The 11,790-nt window shown below is 35.9% G+C and overlaps 1 protein-coding gene across 1 annotated transcript; it reads right to left on the bottom strand.

The window, feature by feature from the left end:
* Positions 1–1,003: 1,003 nt before the first annotated feature.
* LOC108990238 (chlorophyll a-b binding protein of LHCII type 1-like) lies at positions 1,004–3,611 on the bottom strand. Its single transcript, XM_018964130.2, has one exon. The coding sequence runs from the start codon at positions 1,905–1,907 to the stop codon at positions 1,113–1,115; it is 795 nt and encodes a 264-aa protein (XP_018819675.1). The 5' UTR covers positions 1,908–3,611; the 3' UTR covers positions 1,004–1,112.
* Between the last annotated feature and the right edge of the window lie 8,179 nt (positions 3,612–11,790).

Below are 11,790 nucleotides of genomic sequence, written 5' to 3'. Positions count from 1 at the left end.
GATTTTATATACGTGGCTATCATCTCTACAAAAATCGGTGTAAACCGGTGGAGGTGAGCCAAGCAGCCCACAAGTTAATGTCATTGACATTCCAAGCAAGTTTTTTTTATTCTATTTGAGAATTCATTGTCTATTATTCTGTAAAAGATGATCGACCTTAAGAGAACTTTAAGAAAATTGATTTTTCAATAATACTTAAATACATTATCTATAGTATAAATAATTAACTCGAAGAAATTAAATAATTCCCCATCAAATATGTGACTTAAAATACATTGTTTCAAGACTCTCATTTCCTTTTATAGCTAATCAAAGTGGAATTAGTAGAATAAAAACTTAAAAGAGAAAATTACTACATTGGGATTGAAAAATTTTTGAATTGATCTTTGGTATTAAAAAAAAAAAAAAAAAAGTTTTACCTAGGTTCCCAATTAATACCCATATATTAAAATGACTTACAATTTTACTTAAAATCTTATGTACAAGACTCATTATACCAATTTCATAAATTTCACCATATCCAATATAAGTAGAATTAAGATTTTTGTACGTTTTTCTTAAATACGATTAGCATTTATGTATTGAAACTCTTAATCCTACCGATATGGTACTTACCACGTCATGATCAAGATAATAAGTGCGACACATACACACAAAAAATGTACTATAATTATTTTCTGTTTAGTGATTGCAAGAGTATTTAACTATGTATACATAACGAAATCCAACATTTTTCTAACAACTTGCTAGAGCCAATGGTAATTCTCTTATATCCATAACAAATCTCCGCACTAAGATCAAGTTATTAGCACGAAGAGAGGTGAGCTAACCCAGAAAACGATCATAGATACTGGGATCAAGATTCAAGAAACCAAGTTTCCATGGATAAAGCTACAACTCGAAATGATGAATTTTCATGGCTGGGTCTGATCTTGAGAATCTGGACCATTAGCTGTTTATGTGGAAAGATGTCACTAACATTTATGATCAATATAGCTACTACTAGAACACAAAATTCAGATCAAGCTCTCCATTGATTTTTTGAAACAAACAAATAATTACATCGCCAACATCAGTCTAAAAGGAAAATTTGACATTTCTTTTACAAAAGCTCACTTTCCAGGAACAAAGTTTGTGGCATATGCCCAGGCATTGTTGTTCACGGGGTCTGCAAGGTGGTCAGCCAGGTTCTCCAAGGGTCCCTTCCCTGTCACAATGGCTTGCACAAAGAATCCAAACATGGAGAACATAGCCAATCTACCGTTCTTGAGCTCCTTCACCTTCAACTCGGCAAAAGCCTCTGGGTCATCAGCAAGACCAAGTGGGTCAAAGCTTCCACCTGGGTAAATTGGATCGGTTACCTCACCTAGTGGCCCACCGGCAATACGATATCCCTCGACGGCACCCATCAAGATAACCTGTGTAGCCCAGATGGCCAGGATGCTTTGTGCATGGACCAAGCTTGGGTTGCCCAAGTAGTCAAGTCCACCCTCACTGAAGATCTGTGCTCCAGCCTTGAACCAGACAGCCTCGCCGAATTTGACTCCATTGCGAGCCAAGAGTTCAGGGAAGACACATCCAAGGGCTCCAAGCATTGCCCACCTAGAGTGGATGACTTCGAGCTCACGGTTCTTGGCAAAAGTTTCTGGGTCAGCTGACAACCCAGCAGTGTCCCAACCATAGTCACCTGGAAATTCTCCTGTAAGGTAAGACGGGGGCTCGCCAGAGAATGGACCCAAATACTTGACACGGTCTGGACCGTACCATGGGCTTCCAGAGGAAACAGACTTGCTGGCGGTTTTCCTCATGCTGACACGACCAACACCGAGCTCTGGGGTTGATGGAGCAAGCTGCACTGCCTTGCCAGCGAAAGATGGGGAGGAGAGAGCCATGGTTGAGGCGGCCATTGTTGAATGAGAAAGAAAGCAAGCTTTGTTCTTGAACTTCTGGTACTGGTGGAAATGAATCGTACTTTAATACCACATATATAGTAGGTTTTGAGCTAGGCTTCTTCTTCTGATATCCAAATCTTCAACCCTATTGGTAGTTCAAGATCCTGCTTTTGTTTTTCTTTGTGACATATGGCACTCTCTAATCCACCAATCCTTGGTTTCAATTTTGCAATTTCCAACCAATGAAGGTGCAACAAGTGTAACTTTGAGATAACACTCACCGGATGTTTGAATATTATTTGAACTCAGATAAAATAATAGAAACTTTTAACATCTCTGCATACTTGTAAGTTAGTGCAACAAATGTATTATGAGTGTAGGAGATCTTTCCTTAGAGATATGACGGTCACGTGGGTTGGAATGGACCACAAAAGAGAAATATCTTAGGGCTGCAGTATTGTGGGACATGATGGACAGTCATGATGTGGGTTAGAATTGACCACAAAGCAGAGCCATATATGCATAATATATCTGGTGGCTGCAGTCTTATGGCATCACATCCACATACATTCATATTCATAAAATATCTTTCAAACGGTTGTATTGATCATTGGATTATTACAGATCTACACATCGTTTATAGAATTACTAGTTAAGAATAAATCGTGTGTAATCAATAAAGCTACTGAAACAATCTTTTTCTATAGAGAATATTAGATTACACACGAAAAATGAAGTAAAGAATAAACAATTCTCTGTTGTTTACTGGATGCAGTAATTAACTATCAAGTTAAGTAGTCAATACATACCAGAAATCAGGAAAATCTGAGACCGTCCATCCAAGTGCTAAGAAACAAACAATCTTTTTCTATAGAGATCGAATAGATTACACACGATTTACATAGCTTTAGTAGATAATTATAACACATTTTTCAATTCAAATCAGAAAAGATCATGTACTGTGAAATAAATTATGGGTTAATTCACTGTTGCTGGGTTACTTCTTTTTCATTTTATTTTGATATGGTGTGGCAGTATAATTACGAAAAGACTTGGGTTTTTAAGAAAACAAATGAATGGGTAAACATGGAGTTTTGTTAGTGTGACTGAATAAATATGTGTTGGGCTATAGTTGCAGCGGAAACTACTGTTGGCTGAGGTTTAAAAACAGATGTTAGCTTCCACGACTACTATAGCCCAACATACATTTACTTTCTTCCACTGTAAAAACTTCAGTTTAACCATTTATTTTGTCTAAGAAACCTTTTGATTATTTCACATGATTTTTTAAACAACATATAGAAAATAGAAAAACAGAGTAGAAGGCTCGCATCAACGATTTATCTGTTTTTTGCTGGTTGTACTAAAGTATCAAGTTGACACCAATATTTCAAGATCAATACTTCATGGTTCAGAAGATGATCAAGAAAGAATGTAAAGTTACAGAGTCTGTTTGGGAAGGAGAAAAAAATGCACTAAACTCAGCTTTAAAGTACTGCTCTTTTCTATAAGCCTTGCTTCATTTTTTTTCATTTTCTTTCTTAAAGTTTTCAAGCGAAAAGAAAAAATGAATTCAGAAAACTCTTCCTCAGAATACAGAAGTACTCATACCTGATATACGGCAGTCAAAGAAGATTGATCAAGAAAGGAGAGAATAAAGGAAATGGCTGTGTAGTATTGTTGGATTAAAAGGAAGAGAAAGAGAGAGGTAAAGGAGAGGAGCTGTGTAGGGTTATGGTTTATGAACTTATTTATAGACGCAGCCAGGACAGACTTTTGCTCAGAATGAAATTTCAAACTATTTTTCCAGCCATTTCTGCCATGAATGCTGGTCAAAACTCTCACATGCATTGGCAGTAGTGTGCATGGAATGAACCGCTCGGATGCATTCTGGGAGACCTAAGACTGATATTTGGTCGTCCGATGGCTTCCGTAATGGGGTAATGGGTTGATTCAGGGCATGCATTTGTTTTCTGGGATCGTATGATTTGATTCTCTGAAATATTTGATTCGATTCTCTGCAGGTACTGGGCGTGGTAGAGCTGTTCATGCTTGCTGCGTGACACTGATCTCATTCTGATTTTTTTTTTTTTTTTTTTGTTAGGGGAATTGGGTCTGTTTATTGTTTGCCTGATACAACTCTAACCCCAAACATCAGAGCCAGAAGCTGTTATAATCACATGATCATGATCTGCATTGTTGCATTTTTTACAGCATTGCATTTATCTAACCTTGAACCATATATACCAAAATCTTTGCGTAAGGTCGATCCACTAAGAACAGTATTTTGCTTTGAAGTTAACACCAAACATCAAGCTCTTGATTTTGAGGATTTGGGTTTTATCTTTACATGAATACTAAGACATTAAAAGCTTGAACTCCAAAGGTTTTTAAGTTTCCACAGAAGATGGATCTCGTAGTTTTATGAGAAGCCTTTATCTTATAACGGAAGAATATCATGGTTACATTTTAAGACCCTATTTAGATACAGAGATAATTTCATCTCATCTCATCTATATGTAAACCTATTATTCTTTTATATATATATATATACACATACGTGTGTGTAAGGATGCTGCTATTCTACCTCCAAAGTGACATTCACTTTAACCGTTAGTGCAAAAATATATTATTTTTAAATATTAAAAAAAAAACACACTTTTATGCTAGCAATAAAGAAAAATAAACATTTGTGATAAAATATTTATATCTAATTATAATAACAAAAGATTAAATATGTAAAGAATAAAAAATTCAGTATTTTTATGATCATCATGGATTGGTTATTGGTTACACTTAGGTTTCGTTTGGTTCTTTAATTCATCTCAACTCATTTCAATTCATTATTATAATTTTTTTAAATTTCAACACAAAATATAATAAACAATTCAATTTTTTCAAATCTCAAAATAATAATAATATTAAAAAATAATTTTCTAACAATATTTTATCATTTCAACTCAACTCACTTCAACATCTAAACACAACCTTAACCTTTGGTTTTAATGAATTCTTTATGCACGTGATCTATCACATAGGCTACATGTGATTATTTTACTGTTCTAATTTCTAGATGTTTAATTTACTTCATTTTTTATGATTTACGTAATTGGTAATTTATCCATTCTCCTTTATAGTACATATAGTGCAAGTTGCATCTAAAAAGTATTCTCAAAACAATAGTTTCTAGGACAAGAATTAGATATGAGTACAAGTCTTGCAGGACAGATTTTCTGCAGTGCTGCCATGGATATATGTTGGTCAAAACTCTCGCGTGCTTTGGCAGTGCTGGCGGGGAATCAATAGCATAGATGATCGTATGATTTGATTCTCTGAAGAATTTGATTTTCTGCTGCTGGGCTTGGCAGATCTTCAAGCTCATGCTTGCTGCGTGATTCACCTCATGTTTTTTTTCACTAAAGTTACCTTCTTTTTTAGTGATCTGCGAGAATCCCATGTCATTGACGATGCTGTTTTCACTTGCATGTCCTTTAATAAATTATTAAAGATTGAGAAATGATAGTTGGTACGTAAATATTTTATAATTATTTTAAAAAAAATGAATAAATATGAAATACACATAAAAATAAATTATTTTTTTAATAGTAAACTCCACTCTTTTTCAAAATGACTGCACGATATTTGCACATTTTACAACTGTATTGCACAATGAGAATGCTATGTGAGACTGATCTTGATGACTCCTGATCTCTCTTTAATTCTTCTTGTCCAAATTGGAGTATCCAATTCGAATACAAAATTTTTCAAGGTAGCTAACATTAGATACGCTAACATTAGATACTTATGTGGGTCCAAACTGCTCAAAAATCTCAAACGATCAATAAAAAAAATGTCCATTTGTTTTTCAATTATTACACAGGAACTCATGACTCATATAACATTATGATCATGTAATAAATAACTTATATTTCATTAGGTGTTTGTTAGGTTTCCCACCCTTTCGATGCCGGATAGAATAGAGATTAATTCTGACTATTAGTTCCAACAAGTAATCAACACAGAGATCGAAGACAAACAATTCTCCCAAAATACAGACAAAACAATTCTGAATAATATTGATTTATAATAAAATTCGAAATTATTTTTTAAAGCCCATAAGCCGGACTTAAATAACTGTAAAATTTAAAATTATGAAGATTTTTTAAAAGATGAAAAAATCTAAATTATTGTATGATAAATTAATACATAAATAAACAATAATCGTACTAAAAATTTGGTCAAAAATCAAAATCAGAATTATTTCCAAATTTAAAACTAAATATTTACTAATAAAGCAAGAATGATCATAAATATATGATTTGAAGGGAAATAACTAATATTATCCTCAGTCCAAGGAAGATATATATTTAAGTTTTTCCTTCCATATTTGTACAGATTAATCTTCTTAATGTAGTATTTTAATATAATCAACGTAGAATTTGGACCTAGATAACCTCATATCAATTTGGGTTTGCATTACTTATGTATCTCATAACCTTTGTTTGATAATTTTCATAACCACCATCCTATCCGGTCACCCATGGCATTCCCAGCTTTCTTGATGGGTTGCTTTGTCTATGAACAACAAGCTGGCTTAGGGCTATAAAAAGCATATCACTAACAAATATATGCTTAGAAAGAGATTCAAGTTTTAGAATGAGAAACTTAACTTGCTACTACAGATAGAGTTCATGAAGAACGTTACAAAATAATTTCAAACCCATTTCAGTTCAACCATTGATCTCTGTATTGTATTTTTTCTAGCCACTACAAGAAAAATCTTTTTCCCAGCGATTATTTTCGCTACATATATAATGTTTAGGTATAAGGTCAAATTAATAAAAAGAACATAATTTAATTAATAACTGAACTTGTTCTTAAATATTCAGCAAAGAACAAAGTTTAATTAGTTTATTATCTTCGATTTTTAAGAAATCCATCATATTTTGTTTTGGTTTATAATTGTTTTTCTGGTTGTTTATATATAGTTTGCACATAAGTACTTAATTGTGACTATATATATATATATATAATAAATTAAGGACTTGTGCCCTTGCCTTGAGCTTGGCTTTGTTGTGAGGATGGAACTTGGAAGAATCAAAGGCCTTGGTCAGAACCTTATGGGAGTTGTAACCTTGTGGTATTGTCCGTTGGAGTTATTTCCCGGCATTAACGTAACACCGAACAAAACAAAATGGGATTTAGTTGACAACACCAATATTTCAAATTCAATTATTCATAGTTGAGAAGAAGATCTAGAAAGAATGTAAAAGCACTGAGTTTACAAAGTCTGTTTGGGAAGGAGGAAAATGCACTGAACCATAAAGCTTTCCCTCAGAACACACAACGTCTAATTACTTGATAGCAATCAAGCAAGATAGAAGAAGGAGAAAAAAATAGTAAACGGCTGTGTAGTACTGTTGGGTTTAAAGTGAGAGAGAGAAAGAGAGACAGAGAGAGAGAGAGAGAGAGAGGAAAAAGAGGATCGAAGCTTATATATGGAGGGTTAAGGTTTATGGACTTTATAGTTTATATAGAAGCAGCCAGAACAGACTTTGGCTGAAAATGAAACTCGTTGGCATTGCTGCAATGCATGCGTGATCGACAAAAGTAACAAAACTCTCGTGTGCTTTGGCAGTACTGGCAAATTAAAGCAGTGTCTGCATGTGTCTGTTTCACTGTTTGCTGGAATCCTTTGATTTGATTCTCTGAAGTACTTGATTTTCTGCAGCAGCTGGGCATGGCAGATCAGCTGATCATGCTTGCTGCGTGACTCTCCTCTTGTTTTTTACACTGAAGTAACCTTCTTTTATACTCAAAAGAGAATCCCAAGTTACTGATATTGTTGTTCACTTGTCCTATTCCGGGTTCTTCAAAAGCCCTTGCAATACTACATTCCCTAAGTTTTGCATTGATCACTTGCATTTATTAACACTCTGTCCAAATTGGATGATCTACGAATAGTTCATTCATTATCCGTCCAACAGATAAACCCGACCATTCTCTAGTAGCCGCTCTGACTATCATAATCCTCTGCACAGGTGGTGGCGCAACATCGACTCGAATTGCTAGAGCGGGAGCATTTAGATCTCTTCTTTGCATGATCAAAGCAACATACAAAGCAACATTGTATGTCTATCCTAGGCCAAATGGATGATGAGTTGTCTGGCATAGTACCTCTAGATGGTCCTTCATGTATTCGATGATTTCATTGTGTTAACCATGGCGCGGAGGGTCTGGATGTATGATACACAGATCCATTCCATATTCGGATCATTTGACTTGAATGTGTAATCCTTGTTAAGGTGGAGAAGACCGAACATTGCAACGAGGTTTAACCATAGAGGGTAGATATCGAACTCGAAGCTTTGCTCAAATGCTTGTACAGCTATTCGATCGTTAAGTTCAGGTTGTGTCAAAGTAAAGCGATACTTCCTTTGTGTTCTACTAGTTGAAGCTGGGAGTATACCTGCATTGACAGCGTAGGCTCTGACCCATGCTGCTAATGGACCGTGAGCAGTGTAAGCTTTAAGCTTAGTCTAGCCTGTTACCTTCAACTTGTTGCGGGTTCAGCCAAAGCTCATCCTCCATTCTCAGTAAGTTGTTGTTCAACATGCCAGTATCTCGGATATCGCAATTGAATTGGCATGCTTGACTGATCACAACAAATGTTAAGTATGCGTTTGGCTTGTTTATCGGAGTACCATCATGTCACACGTAGAACTGTGGGTCTGCCTAGATGTTGTTCAATCCACGAACTTCAGGGAGTAGATAAGCATCTATCTCAGTTCTCATATGTGCTAATGTCCTACCTGTAGTAAAAGGGAATTGAAAATGTAGTACATATATATCCAAGAACATAAAAACGGTTAAAGTATACTACAACCCTCAACTTTCATCCTATTGACCATGTATGACCGGTTTCCTCATCCCCCTATTTCTTAATCATCTCATTGTCTACGCTCACTTAAAATCTAACAATCAACAAATCCACCACTAGGTAGTCTGAATGGTTGCCGCTCCCCAAGCTGGAGTTGTAGACATCCGTATTGGCATGGCCGATAATGCTAAAGTCAAAGAGAAGGTTGAACTGATCCGATCAAGACGTGATGTAACCATTGGAAGGGTGCTATATGATGGCGAAGAGACTGAACCAATATATGATCCAACTCTCTAATCAGTCTACTGATTACTTCCGCCAACAAGGACCAGACCTTACCTGAGCAATGAGTTACGGTTGAATACCTAAAGTCTGATCAGTTACTGATACTACCATATGCACTAGGTATGATGCCATCTTAAGACACTGCATCTATGGTTCCTTTTAGACCTACTCTGGCTGATAGATATGCAAAGTTAAAGGTGACAGGCTAGACTTCAAGCTTAACACTTCACTACTCACGGTCCATTAGCAGCATGGGTCAGAGCCTACGCAGTCAGTGCAGGTATACTCCCAGCTTCAACTAGTAGAACACAAAAGGAGTATCGCTTTACTTTGACACAACCTTAACTTAACGATCAAACAACTGTACAAGCATTTGAGCAGAGCTTCGAGTTTGATATCTACCCTTCATGCTTAAATCTCATTGCAATGTTTGGTCTTCTCCACCTTAACAAGGATCACACATTCAAGCCAAATGATCCGAATATGGAATGAATCTGTGTATCATACATCCAGACCCTCAGCACCATGGTTAACACACTGAAATCATCGAATACATGAAGGGTCATCTAGAGGCACTATGCCGGACAACTCAGCACATATTTGGCTTAGGACGAACATACATTGTTGGATTGATCATGCAAAGAAGAGATCTACTTGCTCCCACTGCTCTAGTAGATCTCTTATTTACATACATTATCTACGGTGCAACGTCTACTGGGAGATTGCATGGTGCACGGTGGGGCTTTGGCTTCGGTGATGGTTGTTGACGGTAGAGGGAGAGCTACGGAGCAGTACGCTAGTCCTTGGGTAGGCGGTTTCCATGAGGTGGAGGTGGTGGTGCTACGAGACGACAAGAACTAAGCGGTGGCTACGTGGAGGTGCAATGGGTAGGTGGTGCACGGCTAGAGTGGTGAACTCTTAAGGATTTTGGGTGGCTGAGGTTCCATGGGTGGATTGAGCAGTGGCTACCTTAAGGTGGTGCAGCGGCAACCCTAGTCTAGAGGAAGAAGATGAATACAAGATCTAACGTGTACGTGTTCTATATATAATGGGGGTTGTTGTCGTGAATATATAACTGTCTTGACTGTAGGGGCCGTGGGAATAGGAACGTGGATGGCTTGGGAAGTGCATGAGAGACGTGCATGTGTGGTGAACGTGGTGACGGCAACCAAGAACTAACCAGAGTTTGAAAATAAAACATCTACCATAATGCACGGGGCTGTGTAATAGGATTAAGAATTTTAATGGGAACGAGGCTCTATAGTTGTAACCTTAATCCGTTTGAAATTGATAATAAACATTTAAAAGAAACAAATCAAGGGCTGGCCGATGGGTCCTCGTAAATAAATTAGGCTAGTTAGAATAGTAAAATAAATAAAAAATAAAAAATAAAAAGCTTATCTGCAATCTTTCTCCTGGTCGAGTATATCATAAATATTATTAGCCCTCGACTCACATTTCAAACTAACCTAACTCATTCCATAACTTTGTTACTTCAAAAATCAAATTAATAAAATAAAATTTACTGGGTCCATAAAATATTAATTGAATCAAACTTAATTATCAAACCCTATAAAAGCCTATATTCTATCATAATAAATTTTGAATTCGAAGCCTAATCTTAAAATCACTCATTAAATTCTAAGTGGGCTTTATACATAACAATTAAAAAAAAAATCCAACACAAGTTTCATACTGGACCGGGTGTTACAGCTTAGCTCTAGCACTCAGTCTGAGTAACGTAGCCAAGGACAATCGTGGTCAAGTGAATCTATACACAAGCCTATATGGGAGAAGTATTTGTTGATTTGTGGTCGTAGTACACATTTTGATTAGGGAAAATGATGCTTTGACACTTAAATTTGACACGTTATTTATTTTATTTTATTTTATTTTTAATATTAAAAAATAATTATTAATGTATTAATATTTTTTTAAAAATGTTTTAAAATGATAAAAAAAATATTAAAAAAAATTAATTTAACCTAACAATCACTTAAAACGATGTTATTCAAACGGCAGATTAGCACTGCTCTTTGAGAAGCTAAGATAGTTTACAAGTCTAGTTGGTGATCTACACCGTAGGCCCCTTGCGGATTTGCCGAATAAAATCTTGTGCTACGGAGTAGGAAGCTAGCTGGAACAGTAGGTTCTTGTTAGCTTCGATAGGTTTTGTTAAAAATTAAAAAATAATAGAAAAAAAAAAAAAACTCAACTTTCATCCCCATTTTTAAATTGTAGTAACATCACCAAAGAGTGGCTTAATTTGCATGTGAACAAAAAAAAAACTTAATTAGTAGTTTAAGGCCTTGAAGAATGAACAAAAAAGAAAATGTAATGGGTCACGAGTTGACCCGAATGATCCAAATAATCCTGTTATGGATAGTTAAGGCTGCTAATGAATCACGTGGCTTGTATGGAGTTGTTAGGAGTTCTTCCCATTGTCATGAGGAATGGAGTAGAGCCTAGACTAGGTAGACTAAAGAGTCTGGAAACATACAAAAGAAGGGGAATTTACAATTAAATCTGCTTGGCAGAATTTGAGAAGAACATATGATCAGTGTTTCCAGAAGAGATGATCAAGCCTCAATTCTTGCTTCCATTGCTCCAATGTTCATTCTATGGGGGATATGGGTAGCTAGAAATGATCATCTTCACAAAGGTAAGGAACTATTTGAAACTGATTCAGCAACCATTGTTCAATGATTTCATAATTCCCTTCTCTACCATGGC

This window comes from Juglans regia, chromosome 4, assembly GCF_001411555.2.
Source record: "Juglans regia cultivar Chandler chromosome 4, Walnut 2.0, whole genome shotgun sequence".
Classification (NCBI taxonomy): domain Eukaryota; kingdom Viridiplantae; phylum Streptophyta; class Magnoliopsida; order Fagales; family Juglandaceae; genus Juglans; species Juglans regia.
Note: the sequence above shows the minus strand (reverse complement) of the source record. Positions and strands in the feature narration are given on the sequence as shown.